This window comes from Piliocolobus tephrosceles, chromosome 13 (assembly GCF_002776525.5).
Source record: "Piliocolobus tephrosceles isolate RC106 chromosome 13, ASM277652v3, whole genome shotgun sequence".
Classification (NCBI taxonomy): Eukaryota; Metazoa; Chordata; class Mammalia; order Primates; family Cercopithecidae; genus Piliocolobus; species Piliocolobus tephrosceles.
This window is the reverse complement of record NC_045446.1, coordinates 7516787-7534055: the sequence shown is the minus strand read 5'-3', so window position 1 is coordinate 7534055 and position 17269 is coordinate 7516787. Positions and strand designations below refer to the sequence as shown.

The 17269-nt window shown below is 48.8% G+C and overlaps 2 protein-coding genes and 1 pseudogene across 2 annotated transcripts in view; 1 reads left to right on the top strand and 2 right to left on the bottom strand.

The window, feature by feature from the left end:
- Positions 1–7980, top strand: part of CCS (copper chaperone for superoxide dismutase) — a 16886-nt gene extending 8906 nt beyond the window's left edge. Inside the window, exons 3-8 of the mRNA XM_023186404.2 lie at positions 1154–1291; positions 1497–1674; positions 2500–2560; positions 7302–7379; positions 7452–7555; positions 7665–7980. Of these exons, the coding sequence (XP_023042172.1) occupies positions 1154–1291; positions 1497–1674; positions 2500–2560; positions 7302–7379; positions 7452–7555; positions 7665–7818 (713 nt within the window). The 3' untranslated portion in view covers positions 7819–7980. The remainder of the gene's footprint in view (positions 1–1153; positions 1292–1496; positions 1675–2499; positions 2561–7301; positions 7380–7451; positions 7556–7664) is intronic.
- LOC111533669 (pyruvate carboxylase, mitochondrial-like) overlaps positions 1–17269 on the bottom strand; it is a 1148173-nt gene that overhangs the window by 790099 nt on the left and 340805 nt on the right. The gene's annotated exons all lie outside the window — the stretch shown is intronic.
- Positions 16306–16388, bottom strand: LOC111522504 (annotated as a pseudogene).

The following is a 17269-nucleotide window of genomic DNA, read 5'->3' as shown; positions in this document are numbered from 1 at the left end:
CAGACCTCGCCCTCCCAGACTGCTGGGATTACAGGCCTGAGCCACCGCACCCGGCCTATTTTGTTCTCTTTTTTTTTTTTTTGTCGTTGTTTTTCCGTGATGGAGTCTTGCTCTGTCACCCAGGCTGGAGTGCATTGGCATGGTGGCTCATGACTGTAATCCTAGCACTTTGGGAGGCCGAGGTGGGTGGATCACCTGAGGCCAGGGGTTCGAGACCATCCTGGCCAACATGGTGAAACCCCATCTCTATTAAAAATACAATAGGCCGGGCGCAGTGGCTCAAGCCTATAATCCCAGCACTTTGGGAGGCCGAGACGGGCGGATCACGAGGTCAGGAGATTGAGACCATCCTGACTAACACAGAGAAACCCTGAAAAAAAAAAAAAAATACAATAATTAGCCGGGCATGGTGGTGCATGCTTGTAATCCCAGCTACTTGGGAGGCTGAGACAAGAGAATTGCTTGAATCTGGCAGGAGGAGGTTGCAGTGAGCCAAGATCCTGCCACTGCACTCCAGTCTGAGCAATAGAGTGAGACTCTGTCTAAAAAACAACAAAAAAAAATTAAGCTATCTCCTACGGGAAAGATATTTTCTGTCTCTGTGGATTTGCCTATTCTAGACATCTCATGTACATGGCATTATATAATATATGTGGCTTTGTGACTGGCTTTCACATAGCATAATGTTTCAAGGTCCGTCCATGTTGTAGCATGCATCAGCACTTTGTTCCTGAATAGTATTTCATTGTATGGATGCTACATTTTATCTGTTCCTTAGTTGATGGACATTTGGGTTATTTTTATCTTTTGGCTATTGTGAATAATGCTGCTATGGATAGCCCACTTTAAAAAAGAAAAAAATACCGCTTTAAAAAGAATTATGTATATTTCCAAAGTTATAAATAATGCCTGATGAGTATTAGGACTCACATAAATCCTGGGGGCAAGGTGGCATTATCCCAATTTGTATGAAAAGAAACAGACTCAGAAGTGAGGAGACTTACTCAGGGTTACACAGTTACAAAGTAGCTTGCCTCTGGCCATGGGAAGTTTGGTGGAAATGGGGATGGAGAATTGCTGTCTGTTTCTCTGTTTCCTGCTGCCAGCACTGGGTGCCAGCCTCTGTTGCCCTCTTCCCTCTCTCTCTTGCCAGGTGTCCAGGATGTGGAGGTGCACTTGGAGAATCAGATGGTCTTGGTACACACCACTCTGCCCAGCCAGGAGGTGCAGGCTCTCCTGGAAGGCACGGGGCGGCAGGCAGTACTCAAGGGCATGGGCAGTGATCAGTTGCGTGAGTGACCATTATGGCCTTGGCCCCTCTGGGAGGGAGGTGGCTCAGAGCTGGTACAAATTTAACCATAGGATTCTTGGGCTCTGGGTTGGCGTGGCTTTGAGGAAGGTGTGAAAATTATGTGAGACTCCCTGCCCTTCCCAAGCTGCTGAAGAGGTGTGCTGGGTGAGGTGGTAAGCCAACCCAAGTATCTAATACCTTGCAGAGAATCTGGGGGCAGCAGTGGCCATCCTGGGGGGGCCTGGCACCGTGCAGGGGGTGGTGCGCTTCCTACAGCTGAGCCCTGAGCGCTGCCTCATCGAGGGAACTATTGATGGCCTGGAGCCTGGGCTGCATGGACTCCATGTCCATCAGTATGGGGACCTCACAAACAACTGCAACAGGTGAGTTGTCCGAAGTCTCCCCAGTAGCATCCTCAGCTATACATTTTCACACTTGCCCCTCACCAATACTCTGTGAGGCACATACACACAGGCACAACCTCCAGATGAGGAAACTGAGGCTCACGGAGGTTAAATGACTTGCCAAAGGTCCAGAGCAGGTAAAAGGTAGAGTTGGGATTTGAGTCAAGATCTGACTTTGGCTGGGCACAGTAGCTCACACCTGTAATCCTAGAACTTTGGGAGGCCGAGGTGGGCGGATCACCTGAGGTCAGGAGTTCAAGACCAGCCTGGCCAACATGGTGAAACCCCATTTCTACTAAAAATACAAAAAAAATTAGCCGAGCGCAGTGGCACATGCCTGTAATCCCAGCTACTTGGGAGGCTGAAGCAGGAGAATCACTTGAACTCAGGAGGTGGAGGTTGTGGTGAGCTGAGATTGCACCACTGCTCTCCAGCTCAGGGGCGACAGGGCAAAACACTGTCTCAAGAAAAAAAAATTTGATGTTGAAGGTCCTGCTTGTAACCACCTTACTGCCTCTGAGATGGAAGGGGACTTCTGGATACAGGAAAGGAAGGGTCCCCATGCCATGGTGTTAGTTATGCTGTGATATAACTAGTTGTTTACTCATCTGTGACTCCCCTGAGCCAGAAGCTTATTGAGGACCGGACCCATGTCTGATTCTTCTCGGTGCCCTCTACCCAAAGCCTAGCACAGAGTAGGCCTGTTTGTTGAATGAATGAATGAAGCAAATATAGATAGGTGAGAGGGTAGAGCACCTGCTCTGTGAGCTGCTTTCCTGCCCACCTGTTTCCTTTCTTTCTTAGCTGTGGGGACCACTTTAACCCTGATGGAGCATCTCATGGGGCCCCCCAGGACTCTGACCGGGTAAGTGTCTGTCTGGTTTTGGGCTTGAGCTGAGAGAGAACCTAAAGTCTCAGAGGCAGGGCAGGCAACTCTTGGGATCTTAACAGTGTGATTCCTTTTTAGTGGAGTCTTTTCCTCTCACTTTGTTTTGCTGAGTTTGGAAACATTTGTTGACACTTTCTGTGATCAAAGACCAGGGGATATAATAGATTACAGCCCTAGTGCCTGACCCAAGGAGCTCACAGTCTCTGGGAGGGATCACTGAATTCCATGGTTTCCAGGTAGTGAGATAATCGTTGCAGGAGCCTGCAAGAGGCCCTGGAGCCCAGAGTGAATAATTCATCTGCCTGAGGGGCAGGGGCAGTGCGAGGAAGTGAAATATGGAAGTTGAGGGTTTTACCTAAACTGAAAAGGCTGTCCCTGGCGCTCCCTAACACCCCTGGTCCTGGAGTTTCATTTTTCAGCAGAGAATCATTTCCCAATCTTCAGGGAATTGCGTGTTGCCTTAATGATTTTTTTGCCTTATCTGAGTACTAGTTGTATTGTTAGTTACTCAATCACTTGTTTTTTTATTTTATTTTTTGAGATGGAGTTTTGTTCTTATTGCCCAGGCTAGAGTGCAATGGCGTGGTCCCAGCTCACTGCAACCTCCGCCTCTCAAGTTCAAACAATTCTCCTGCCTCAGCCTCCCTAGTAGCTGGTACTATAGGTACACACCACCACACCCGGCTAATTTTTGTATTTTTAGTAGAGATGGGGTTTCACCAGGTTGGTCAGGCAGTCTGAAACTCCTGACCTCAAGCGATCCGCCCACTTCAGCCTCCCAAAGTGCTGGAATTACAGGTGTGAGCCACTGTGCCCAGCTCTGACTGTGCCATTTTCTATCTTGATGGGTTTGCAACCTTATGCCATAAAGCAAATGAAACCATGATATGTGTTTCTTAATGCATGTAACTGATTTTTGGACTTTTCACAGCTCTGTTACCTATCATGCTTTCCTTCTTTATTTCCTTTTTTTTTCTTTTCTTTCTTTTCTTTTTTGAGATAGGATCTCACTCTGTTGCCCATGCTGGAGTGCAGTGGTGCGATCATGGCTCACTACAGACTTGAACTCGTGGGCTTAAGCAGTCCTCCCACCTCACCTGATAGCTGGGACCACAAGCATGTACCACCATACCCAGCTAATTTTTTTTTTTTTTTTTAGAAATAGGGTATTACTCAGTGAAACCCCGTCTCTACTAAAAAATACAAAAAATTAGTCGGGTGTAGTGGTGGGTGCCTGTAGTCCCAGCTGCTCGGGAGGCTGAGGCAGGAGAATGGCATGAACCCGGGAGCGGAGCTTGCAGCGAGCCGAGATCGTGCCACTGCACTCCAGCCTGGGTGACAGAGCAAGACTCCGTCTCAAAAAAAAAAAAAAAAAAAAAAATGGAATGTTACTATATTCCTCAGGCTGGTCTCAAACTGCTGGGCTCAAGCAGTCCTCCCTCCTCAGCCTCCCAGTGTTAGGATTACGAGCATGAACTAGCGTGCCTGGCCTCTTGTCACATTTCTTTTTTTTTCTTTTTCTTTTTTGTATTTTTAGTAGAAATAAGGTTTTGCCATGTTAGCCAGGCTGGACTTGAACTCGCAACCTCAAGTAATCTGCCTGTCTTGGCCTCCCAAAGTGCTGGGATTACAGGCATGAGCCACCATGCCCGACCACTCTGTCACATTTCTAATGGTCAAAAGTTTTTACTCCCTGTTCTGGGAAATTGGAGAGGCATTTCTATAGAGTCCATTGCACAGTGCCATGCTTATGCTCAGTGATTAGTAATCTGCTGCTGCTGCTGCAAATCAAATGACTCCAAAGTTAGGAGTTTAAAACAACAAACATATACTGTCTCTGGGGCAGGAATTTGTGTGTGACTTAGCTGGGTGCCTGCAGCTCAGGGTCTCTCTCGGGGCTGCAGTCATCTTAGGGCCCCACGTGGGGAGAATCTGCTTCCAGGTTTGCTCATGTTGCTGTTGGCAGGCCCCAGGTCCTCTGGCTGTTGGCCAGAGACATCAGTTCTTTGCCACGTGGGTCTCTCCCTAGGGCAGGTCATAACACGGCAGTTGGCTTCCCTCACAGTGAATGAGCGAGAGAGAGATTGAGATTGGGAGAGGGCGTCTAAGACTCAAGCCACATTCTTTTGTAGCCTAATCTTAGAAGTGACACTAGGTCCAGCCCACGCTCAAGGGAGGTGCAAAGCCCTGGAGGCATGGAATGGCAGGGAGTGTTTCTGAAGGGCAGGAGACTGCCTTGTGACCTGTGTTTTCTTCCTGGGCCCCAGGTGGGGCAGGGAATCAGAAGGAGCTGGCATCAGAAGCTATACCTCACCCAACCCCTTAACTTAGACAAGGAAGAACAGAGCAGGAGTTGAGCAGCCAAGGCCACAGTGACTGGCAAGTTGCTGTTGGGTTTTTAGCATCTGCTTTTCCCAGATGGAAGAGAATTTCATGTAGGAATTTGCATCCCAGCCTGGTTGTCCCTTGCACATCTCCTAACTGATCTCTAAGCTCCCTTCTGTTCTCTCCTCATCTGCTCTAGTCCTTACTTTTCATAGACTGCACTAGAAGGATTGTTCTGAAGCCTGGAGTAACCAGGCCATGCCCCTGCCTGAAACTTGTCTTGGCTCCCAGTGCCTGAGAGTACAAGCTGGGCCTAGCTTCCTGGTGTGGACATTCAGTGCCCCACTCCCCCAGCCTGTTGCCCCTGCCTGTGTGCTGAGGAAACAGCCTGGAAAGGCTGCCTTTCCCTGAACTCCTCCTGCTGGGTCATGCCTCCAGCCATGCTGTCCAGGCTGCCCCCTGCCTTGAGGCTGCTCCTCAAGCTGGGCACAGTGGCTCATGCCTGCAATCCCAGCACTTTGGGAGGCCGAGGCAGATGGGTTACTTGAGGTCAGGAGTTTGAGACCAGCCTGACCAACATGGTGAAACTCTGTCTCTATTAAAAATACAAAAGTTGAGCCTGGCATGGTGGCTTATGCCTGTAATCCCAGCACTTTGGGAAGCTGAGGCGGGCAGATCACGAGGTCACGAGATCGAGACCATCCTGGTTAACACAGTGAAACCCTGTCTCTACTAAAAATACAAAAAATTAGCTGGGCGTGGTGGCATGCACCGGTAGTCCCAGCTACTCGGGAGGCTGAGGCAGGAGAATGGCGTGAACCGGGGAGGCAGAGCTTGCAGTGAGCCAAGGTCACGCCACTGCAGTCCAGCCTGGGTGACAGAGTGAGACTCCATCTTGAAAGAAAAAGAAATGAAAACAAAACAAAACAAAAGTTAGCCAGGCATGGTGGCGTGCATCTGTACTCCCACCTACTCGGGAGGCTGAGACAGGAGAATCACTTGAACCTGGGAGGTGGAAGGTTGCAGTGAGCCCAGATCGTACCACTGCACTCCAGCCTGGACAACAGAGCCAGACTCTGTCTCAAAAAATTAATTAATTAATTAATTAAAAGACATACAGAAACCAGCCAGGCCTAGTGGTGCGTGCCTATGATCCCAGTTACTCGGGAGGCTGAGGCAGGAGAATTGCTTAAACCCGGGAAGCACAGATTGCTATGAGCCGAGATCACACTGTTGCATTCCAGCCTGGGCATCGCAGTGAGACTTCATATCAAAACAAAACAAAAACAAACAAGCAAAAACAAAAAACCACTCTTCAGGGCTCTGTATCACCTCCCCCTCCTTGATCTTTCTGCTATTCAAGTCCCCAGTGCAGGGCATAACAAAAAGTGCCAGGTGCAAGCAGCAGATGTCCCTCTGGAAAATGAGATAAAGCAGAACTGGCGCTTCTTCCTGCCCATCAGTTGGTGACACAGTGAGATGCCTGGTTACTCAGCAGCAAGGTCATGGGAGCCCACCCGCACTGGCACAGGCACTTGTTTCTGCCCAAAATGTCAGGTTGGGGACAATTTATTTGCACAGATGTGGGTTTCTGAGGCTCACTAGTAAGGCCTTGTCACCCCAAAACACACCAACTGTTGTATTCACCGTGTGTGTCATGACCCCTAATCTGTTCTGTGTCTGGGTCCCCACCATGTTCTGAGTCCCTGGAGGATGGTGACCTGCATACTGCCCGCCATGCCTGGTACAGTGTGTCTGACCTAGGAGGTGCTCATGGGTGTGTTATGGCATTTTTTCTTACCTTCAAAGCAGAAGGAGGGCAGAGCCAGCTTCTAGGGGCTGGGATAGGCTCTTTGCCCCTTGCGTTTCCTTCTGTTCCTGGAATCTGGGAGTCAGGGAAATGACACTGGCTGCCTATGATGGTCAGGGAAGCCAAGCTTGGCCAACTTAAGCCTATGGGAATTGAAGACAGCCAAGGGCTCACAGAGCCATCAGGAGGCTGCAGAACTGGGCTAACTGGAGGCTGAGAAGCAGTGCTGGGCAATGGCCTCACTGGAAAAACAGTCTGGTCTAACAGGAATGACTGCACAGGCAGGGGAAACTTCTACCGGCTCTTTTCAGCCCACTGTCATCCTGCCCAGGATTTCAGTTCCAGGGAGGGAGTGTTCAGATGGTGCAGGACTTCCTGGACCACTTTCCACTTCCAGAGAGGGCCAAGAGGACCTTGCCTGCCCAGTCCGTGGGGAGCTCAGATCCTACCAGACTGGTACCCATAGCAGAAAATGGGTACTTTGGGGAAGCAGGAAGAGGCATCGGAATCAGGAAGTCAGAAGATAGCAGATTGGCACCATGTGGCACACATCCCCTGTATACACACTGGGTCTCATTCCAGCACCGCGGAGACCTGGGCAATGTCCATGCTGATGCTGACGGCTGCGCCATCTTCAGAATGGAGGATGAGAAGCTGAAGGTAAGGTGGAAAAGAAGGCGGGCACCCTTCCTAACAGGGTCCATCGTCTGAGGCTGTCGTCTCTCCTCAAAGGTGTGGGATGTGATTGGCCGCAGCCTGATTATTGATGAGGGAGAAGATGACCTGGGCCGGGGAGGCCATCCCTTATCCAAGATTACAGGGAACTCTGGGCAGAGGTGAGTGGTGTGGGCCCCTGCAGGAGGCTGTGCTCTGCAGATGGTGCATGAGGAACCCAGGGGTGGGGACCTAAACAAGTACCCATCCTGACCACACATTCTTCTGCAGGTTGGCCTGCGGCATCATCGCACGCTCCGCTGGCCTCTTCCAGAACCCCAAGCAGATCTGCTCTTGCGATGGCCTCACTATCTGGGAGGAGCGAGGCCGGCCCATCGCTGGCAAGGGCCGAAAGGAGTCAGCCCAGCCCCCTGCCCACCTTTGAGCAGGACCTCACCTTGGCTCTGTTGCTGTCCTCCAGGGCGAGCACTTTCCTCTTCCAGAGGGGGCCAGAGGGACCTTGCCTGCCCAGTCTTTGGAGAGCTCAGTACAGGGCAGGAGCTGCTGCGGTGTTCCCTTGGCAAATGAGTTTTATTTTCATTTGGGATTTGGTGTTTTGTGCTTGTCTCCGTGCCCCTTATGGGCTTGGTGAACATAGCTCTGCCTCTGCCCTTTGTATCAGGGCCACCCCTTAGCATTGGAGCCAAACAAACCTGAATTGAAACCCCCACACACACTGAAGTCCCCATCTTCCTCCTTGGAGCCATAATGAAGAGCCACCACAGTCAAATTTCTGTTTGCGGCCTGTCCCCTCCCCTCACTATGGCTGATTGGAACCAGAATGAACATCTGACCGGTGGTGGCCCATGCTTTCCCTGAGAAATCAGCAGATCCAGCTTTAGTTTCTTCCTGTGGTTAGACCCATAACCTGGGAATATGGGAAGTTTTGGTGGCCCTCTTCTCCCTGCCTTATTGACGGAGTACCAGAAAAAGCCAGTCAGCTAAGAAGGAAGAATGAGGCAGGGAGAACCTAAGAGTTGCTGGAGAATCCCGGTTACTCTGGAGTCCCCTCTCTGAGCCTTTCCTGAGGCTAGCTGCCTCCTGCCTGGGATTGAACAGATGCTCCTGAATCCTCCTAATGCATCCCCCTGTTAAGATAATCTGGCTTGAGGCCGGGCACGGTAGCTCATACCTGTAATCCCAGCACTTCGGAAGGCCAAGGTGGGAGGATCTCTTGAGCCCAGGAGTTTGAGACCAGCCGGGGCAACAAAGTAAGGCCCCGTCTCTACAAAAAGTTTTTTTAATTAGCTGGGTGTGATGGTGCATGCTTGTGGTCCCAGCTACTTGGGAGGCTGAGGTGGGAGGATCACTTGAGCCTGGGAGGTCGAGGCTGCAGTGAACCGTGATCACACCACTGCATTCCAGCCTGGGCAACAGAGCAAGACTCCATCTCAAAAAACAAAACAAAACAAAACAAAACAAAAAAAACCCTGACTTTCTTTCTTTTGGTCGTAAGTAAAAACTATTAATTAACACAATAAGTGAAGTGCTTGGCACAGAGCCTGTCACACAAAATTAAGGGAGCAGCAGCTGTGATTCTGAGGCTGCGTGCGACCCTTGGAGGCAGCCCTAGCAAAGCTCCCCTTTCCTATGGTTGGATGCGCTAAAAAGGGAACAGTTTGTGGGGCCTCGGGTTCAGAGCCTTCCTACTCATCTATTCTGTCCCCGTACCCCCACCCCCATGGGGTGCCTTGCTCATCCTTGACAAAGCTGCTTTTATGACAGGGTAAGCTGGCAGACTATAGACTTTGCCCCTACACTGCCTACTTGGAACTGGGTGGGTGGTTTCACAGTTAGTTGTCCTTGGCTTCAAGGCAGAGCCCCTGGCTCTGCTCCCATTCCCCAGTCCCTGTTTGTTTTCCCTTTCAAGGCTGTGGGTTCCACCTCTAGCCCCAAGCCTTAGACTCTGCTCTTTCTTGCCAAACCTATGCTGGCTATTTTCCAGCTCCCTGTGGTTGCTGGGAGCCAAACCCTTTTAAGCCCAGACTCAGGCTGTCTTTCCCCACTTCCAGGTCATTGCAGAAACTCATCCTGGATTCTCCCCACAGCTAACCTCTGACATATCCTCTCACCTCCATTCTGGAATGGTACCTGGGTTTTAACCTTTTTAAGCCTAAACAGTTCACCATGACACCACTCTATTAACCTCTTTTTTTTTTTTTTTCCTTTTTTTGAGACAGAGTTTAACTCTGTTGCCAAGGCTAGAGTGCCGTGGCGTAATCGAGACTCACTGCAGGCTGGGTGCGGTGGCTCATGTAATCCCGGCACTTTGGGAGGCCAAGGCGGGCGGATCACTTGAGGTCAGGAGTTCGAGACCAGCCTGGCCGACATGGCGAAACCCCATCTCTACTAAAAATACAAAAGTTAGCTAGGTGTAGTGGTATTACAGTGCCTGAGTCCCAGCTACTCATGAGGCTGAGGCAGGAGAATTGCTTGAACCTAGGAGGCAGAGGTTGCAGTGAGCTGAGATCAGACCACTGCACTCCAGCCTGGGTGACAGAGCAAGACTCCATCTACAAAAAAAAAAAAAAAAAGATCAACCTCATTAGCTTTTCTTCTGAACTTCTGGCTGTGTGGTTTTTCAAAGTTTATTTTTAAATCACAGAACACTATTCAAACATTTCGAAGCCTCATCTGCAAAGCAGAAGTGGAACTGTAGGCAAAGATCCTCCGTTTTGGTCAGGCACAGTGGCTCACGCCTATAATCCCAGCACTTTGGGAATCCAGGGCAGGAGGACTGCTTGAAGCCAGTTAGAAACCAGACTAGCCAATAAAGCAAGACCCTGTCTCTATAAAAAATAATTTAAAAGGCCAGGCGTGGTGGCTCACGCCTGTAATTCTAGCACTTTGGGTGGCCGAGGTGGGCAGCTCACGAGGTCAGGAGATCGAGACCATCCTGGCTAACATGGTGAAACCCTGTCTCTACTAAAAATACAAAAATTAGCTAGGCGTGGTGGCATGTGCCTGTAGTCCCAGCTACTCGGGAGGCTGAGGCAGGAGAACAGTGTGAACCCAGGAGGCAGAACTTGGAGTGAGTGGAGATTGCGCCACTGCACTCTAGCCTAGGCGAGAGAGCAAGACTCTGTCTCGAAAAATAATAATAATAATTTAAAAATTAGCCGAGTGTGGTGGCGCAGACCTATAGTCTCAGCTACTTAGGAGGCTGAGGCAGGAGGATTGCTTGTGCCTAGGAGTGTGCAGCTGCAGTGAGCCATGGTCATGCCACTGTGCTCTAGCCTGCCTGACAGCGTAAGACCTTGTCTCTAAAAAAATAAAAATAATTTAAAAATAAAAAAGGTCTTTAATCCCAGCAATTTTTTTTTTTTTTTTGAGATGGAGTTTCGCTCTTGTTGCCCAGGCTGGAGTGCAATGGGGCGATCTCGGCTCACTGCAACCTCCACCTCCTGGGTTCAAGCGATTCTCCTGCATCAGCATCCCGAGTAGCTGGGACTACAGGTGCGAACCACCATGCCCGGCTAATTTTTTATATTTTTAGTAGAGATGGGTTTTCAGTGTGTTAGCCAGGTTGGTCTCGATCTCCTGACCTTGTGAACTGCCCACCTTGGCCTCCCAAAGTGCTGGGATTACAGGTGTAAGCCACCACACCGGGCCTATACCTCCGTATTTTTAAATAACATGGCCATCATTGTTTGTTATTTTCAGTCTTGATATTGTCTGTGGAATTCTGTATTAGGATGAATTCTGCAGTAAGTAACACAGTCTTAATAGTGGCCAAAGCAATTAAGACATTTAATTATGTCACCAGATCAACAGTCTGGAGATCAGAGGATTCACAGCAGGTCCAGTGGTGTGGGAATGTCAGGATACTGTCATGAACTGTGTGTTTCTCTTCATGTCCCCTCTCCCCTTTTGGAGGCAAGGGTGATTGCCACAGCTCCAAGCCTCCCATCGTCACACATTCACATGATAGGGTGGAAAGCTGGAAGGAAGGAGACCAAAAAGGGAAACCTCCTTTCTAACAGAGAAGAACACATATGCAATGGAATAATGAAAGTCAGCTGTGAAAATGTCTTTATCTGTGTTGTTACTAACTCATATTTTCCTGTAATCAGTTTCCTTTGTGACAGTGGCAGCTGTAACAAAGTACCACAAACTGTGGCTTAAAACAACAAAAATTTATTCTCACAGTTCTGAAGGCCAGAAGTACAAACTTAGTATCACTGGGCCGGAATCAAGGTGTGGACAAGAGCTTGCTTCCTCCAGAAACTATAGGGAAACGTCCCTTCCTGGCCTCTTCCAGCTTTATGTGGCTGCTGGCATTCCTTGGCTTGTGGCCGAATCTCACTCCAATCTTCAAGGCCAGCACCATCCACTCAGTCTGCTCTGTCTTCCCATTGCCTTTTCCTCTGTGTATTTGTGTCAAATCTCCTTCTGCCCCCCTCTTACAAGGACTGCATTACATGTGATTGCATTTAACACCACCAGAGTAATCCAGGATAATCTCTTCTTAGCAAGGGCCATTGATTCAATCACATCTTCAGAGACTTTGCCACATAAAGTAACATTCACAAGTTCCAGGGATTAGGACCTAATATCTTTGGAGGCCATTAATAAACCTGCTACAGTGACCTAGTAAACCACAGGTAAATTGATACAATTAACTTAGGAAAAGGTCTCATTAGTAAATTTGACAGGACTCTAGTTTCCATGACATAATTTCTCTCTAGCCTTTCTCTCCATTCGTTGTAAAGAGGTAAGGACTTTCCTTATCAGATTGTTTTATTGCAGAGATTGTTTTTACCTAAAACTAAGTTTACCTAAGTTTACAAATTTGATTTAGATCAGTGGTTCTCAGTGGGGATGGTATGGCCCATAGGGGACTTCTGGAAGTTTGTGAGGGCCATTTCTTCTGGCTGTGACAATGCTAGGTAGGGGTGAGGATGCTGCTGGTATTGGGGGAAGACTAGGGATACTTACCAACCTTCAATGTGCAGGATAGTCCTCCACCAAATAGCCCACAGGATACCTTTGTAGGTAAAAAATCACTACTTATTTCTATTTCAGATGGTGTCTTGCTCTGTCACTCAGGCTGGAGTATAGTGGTGTGATCATAGCTCATTGTAGCCTCCATCTCATGGGATCAAGCACTCCTGCCTCAGCTTCCCGAGCAGCTGGAACTACAGGCATGCACCACCATGTCCAGCTAACTTATTTTTTTTATTTTTGAGACAGAGTCTCACTCTGTTGCCCAGGCTGGAGTGCAGTGGTGTGATCTCAGCTCACCGCAACCTCTGCTTCCTGAGTTCAAGCGATTCTCCTGACACAGCCTCCTGAGTAGCTGGGATTACAGGTATGTGCCATGATGCCCAGCTAATTTTTTTTTTTTTTTTTTTGTATTTTTAGTAGAGATTGGTTTTGCCATGTTGGCCAGGCTGGTCTCAAACTCCTGTCCTCAAGTGATCTGCCCGTCTTGGCCTCCCAGAGTGCTGGGATGACAGGCGTGAGCCACCACAGCCAACCTTTTTTTTTCTTATTTTTTTTTGAGACATGATCTCTTAGTATGTTGCACAGGCTGGAGTCCAGTGTCATGATTATCGTAGCTCTGTGCAACCTGAAACTCCTGGGCACAAGCAATCTTTTTCCTCAGCCTCCCAGCTGGGACCACTGGTGCACATCACCATGCCTGGCTAATTTCGTTTCTTTTCTTATTTATTTTATTTTTTTCAGATGGAGTTTCACTTTGTCACCCAGGCTGGAGTGCAGTGGTATGATCTCAGCTCACTACAACCTCCGCCTCCTGGGTTCAAACAATTCTTGTGCCTCAGCCTCTCAGGTAGCTACGATTACAGGCACACGCCAGCACTCCCGGCTAATTTTTTGTATTTTTAGTAGAGATGGGGTTTCACCATATTGATCAGGCTGGTCTTGAACTCCTGACCTCAAGTGTTCCACCCACCTCGGCCGCCCAAAGTGCTGGGATTACAGCTGTGAGCCACTGCGCGGGAATAATTTTTATATTTTTTGAGACACAGGGTCTCCCTGGGTTGCCCAGGTTGGTCTCAAACTCCTGGGCTCAAGTGATACTCCTGCCTTGGCCTCCCAAAGTACTGGGATTATAGGCATTGAGCCACTGCATCCAGCCAAACTTCTTACTATGTGTCTTACATTGTGTTCAACACTTGTTATTGCTCAAAATGGCCTTATCCTTTATACGTACTTGCCAAGAGAAATTTTTATTAGAGACAAGGTCTCACTGTGTTGCTCAGGCTGGAGTGCAGTGGTGCTATCACAACTCACTGCAGCCTTAGCCTCCTGGGCTCAAGTGATCCTCCCACCTCAGCCTCCAGAGTAACTGGGACTACAGGCACACACCACCACACCTAGCTAATTTTTAAAATGCTTTTCGTACAGATGGGGTCTCACTATGTTTCTCAGGTTGGTCTTGAGCTCCTGAGCTCAAGTGATCCTCCTGCCTCAGTCTCCCAAAGTGCTAGGATTACAGGGATAAGCCACCACACCCATCCCCAGATTTACAATTAAAAAACTCTTACACCGAAAAACAAAAATAAAAATGTGGTAAAGCCAGTTATTTTATAGGTAAGAAAGGTGATACTCATAGATGTAAAGAATCTAGCTGGGTGTGGTGGGTCATGCCTGTAATCCTAGCACATTGGGAGGCTGATTCTGGAGGATCACTTGAGGCCAGGAGTTCGAGAGCAGCCAGGGCAACAAATCGACCCCTGTCTCTACAAAGTAAAAATTAAAAAATTATCTGGGGGTGGCTGGGCACAGTGGTTCATGCCTGTAATCCCAGCACTTTGGGAGGCTGAGCCAGGCAGATCACGAGGTCAGGAATTCAAGACCAGCCTGGAAAGTCCAGGCTGCAGTGAGCCATGATTTCACCACTACTCCAGCCTGGCCGACAGAGCGAGACTCCGTTTCCAAAAAACCAACCAAACAAACAACAACAAAGAAAAAACCTGCAAACTTTGAGATCAGCTAAGCCAAGCTAGACACTTTACAGAGGAGAAACTCACTGAGGGCTGGAGGAGGGAAGAGGGGTGCCCACCTGGACCATAAAACTGAATTAGGGCTAATGTAATGCTCTTTCCATTATTCCAGGTCAAGGAGTCAGATCCTTATTGAAGCCCCAGCATTCTGATTTGCCAGGTCTGTGAAGTTTGGCAAGATTCTTTACATCTATTTAATTAATTTATGTATTTAGAAACAGAGTTTCACTCTTTTGCCCAGGTTAGAGTGCAGTGGCACCATTACAGCTCACTATAATCTTAAAATCCTAGGCTCAAGGTGATTCCTTCTCCCTCAGCCTCTCAAGTAGCTAGGACTACAGGTGCACTACCACCCGCAGATATCTACACACACACACACACACACACACGTATGTATTTTTTGAGACGGAGTCTTACTCTGTTACCTGGGCTGGAGTGCAGCAGCCACTATCTCAGCTCACTGCAACCTCTGCCTCCTGAGTTCAAGCAATTCTCCTGCCTCAGCCTCCTGAGTAGCTGGGATTACAGACGCACGCCACTACACCCAGCTAATTTTCTGTATTTTTAGTAGAGATGGGGTTTCACCATGTTGGCCAGGCTGGTCTTGAACTTCTGACCTCAGGCAATCCGCCCACTTTGGCCTCTCAAAGTGCTGGAATTACAGGCGTGAGCCACCCCACCTGGCTGCCAGCTAAATTTTTAAATTTTTTTGGAGATGGGTTTTTGTCATGTTGTCCAGGCTGGCCCCAACCTCCTGGGCTGAAGCCATCTCCCTGCCTTAGCCTCCCAAAGTGCTGGGATTACAGGCATGAGCCACCACACCCAGCCTAAAATTAGTTTTACCTGTTTCTTTTCACCTTTTAAAATGTGGCTACTAGAAAAATCAAAAGCACCTATGGGTCTCACTGTGTTAAGGTGAGACCCCATGCATCGGGCGGGGGTGACTCCCACCTGTAATCCCAGCACTTTAGGAAGCCGAGACAGGCGAATCATGAGGTCAGGAGTTCAGGACCAGCCTGGCCAACATGGTGAAACCCCTACTAAAAATGCAAAAATTAGCCGGGCGTGGTGGTGTGCACGCCTGTAGTTGCAGCTACTCTGGAGGCTGAGGCTGGGAAAATCGCTTGAACCCAGGAGGCAGAGGCTGCAGTGAGCCGAGAGCTGCACTACAGCCAGGGTGACAAGAGTGAAACTCTGTCTCAAAAATAAATAAATGAATGAATAAATAAATAAATAAATACAATGGCTATGCTTACTGGGTAGCTAGGAGTTTGCTGTTTTCCTGTTCTGGGAATACTACTAGCAGTTTAGATTTCGGGAGATACCAGCGTACTGCCCCCTTTTCTTTCTTTTCCTTTTTTTTTTTTTTTTTGGACAGAGTCTCGCTCTGTCACCCAGGCTGGAGTGCCGTGGTGCAGTCTCGGCTCACTGCAAGCTCCGCCTCCAGGGTTCACGCCATTCTCCTGCCTCAGCCTCCTAAGTAGCTGGGACTACAGGCACCCGCCACCATGCCCGGCTAATTTTTTTGTGTGTGTTTTTAGTAGAGATGGGGTTTCACCGTGTTAGCCAGGATGGTCTCGATCTCCTGACCTCGTGATCTGCCCGCCTCGGCCCCCCAAAGTGCTGGAATTACAGGCATGAGCCACTCGCCTGGCCCAAGCACATGCCATTTCAATGGCCTTGTGCTACACAACTCCCACTCCCCTATTCTGCTCTCTGTTCCAGGCTCTGGTCATATTGGGCTTTTTTTTTTTCTTTTTTTTGAGATGGAGTCCTGCTTTGTCGCCCAGGATGGAGTGCAGTGGTGTGATCTCAGCCCACTGCAACCTCCACCTCCCAGGTTCAAGTGATTCTAGTGCCTCAGCCTCCTGAGCAGCTGGGACAGGTGCCAGTCATCACTCACAGCTTACGTTTTGTTTTCAATTAGCAATAATCGCACCTCGGATAAACCTCATTGGCTATGATACTGCCACTGTGCAAAGCTAATGTTTTGTAGTTTCAGTAGAGACAGGGTTTTGCCATGTTGGTCAGGCTGGTCTCGAACTCCTGACCTCAGGTGATCCGCCTGCCTTGGTCTCCCAAAGTGCTGGGATTACAGGTGTGAACCACTGCGCCTGGGCCATACTGGCTCTTGACTCTTCCTTGAACCAGCCAGATTTGCTTCTGCCCCAGCACTCTTTGACTTGTACTTTCTGGCTGGCATGATCTTCCCTCAGAGGATGGCTTAGTTCCCTTAATTACTCCAAGTCCTCATCACCATCTAACACGCTTATGTTTTACTTATTTCTTGTCTGTCTCTCCCCACCATAAGATCCAAGAAGGTTGGGATTTCTGTCATTTTTGTTTTCGTTGTTCAGTGCTATATTCTTGGTGGTGTCCACATGGTAGGTGCTATTAACTGAACACGCAAGCAAATATTTCCCTGAGTTTGTCACGTCTATGTTTTTGATGTATGTCTGCCACGCAACAATCTTATTTACATATTCAAAACTGTTTAAAAAAATTTTTGAGACGGAGTCTCATTGTGTCGCCCAGGCTGGGGTGCAGTGGCCTGATCTCAGCTCACTGCAAGCTCTGCCTCCCGGGTTCAAGCGATTCTCCTGCCTCAGCCTCCCAAGTAGCTGGGATTACACGCATGCGCCACCACACCTGGCTAATTTTGTATGTTTAGTAGAGAGGGGGTTTCACCGTGTTGGCCAGGTCCTGAACTCCTGACCTCAGGGGATTGGCCTACATTGGCCTCCCAAAATGCTGGAATTACAGGCGTGAGCCACCACTCCCGGACTAAAATTTTTTTAAATAAGGCTCAACTTTTGCTTCTTCCAGAATTGGTTTTCTCATTTATTAAACTGTTTATTGTGAAAA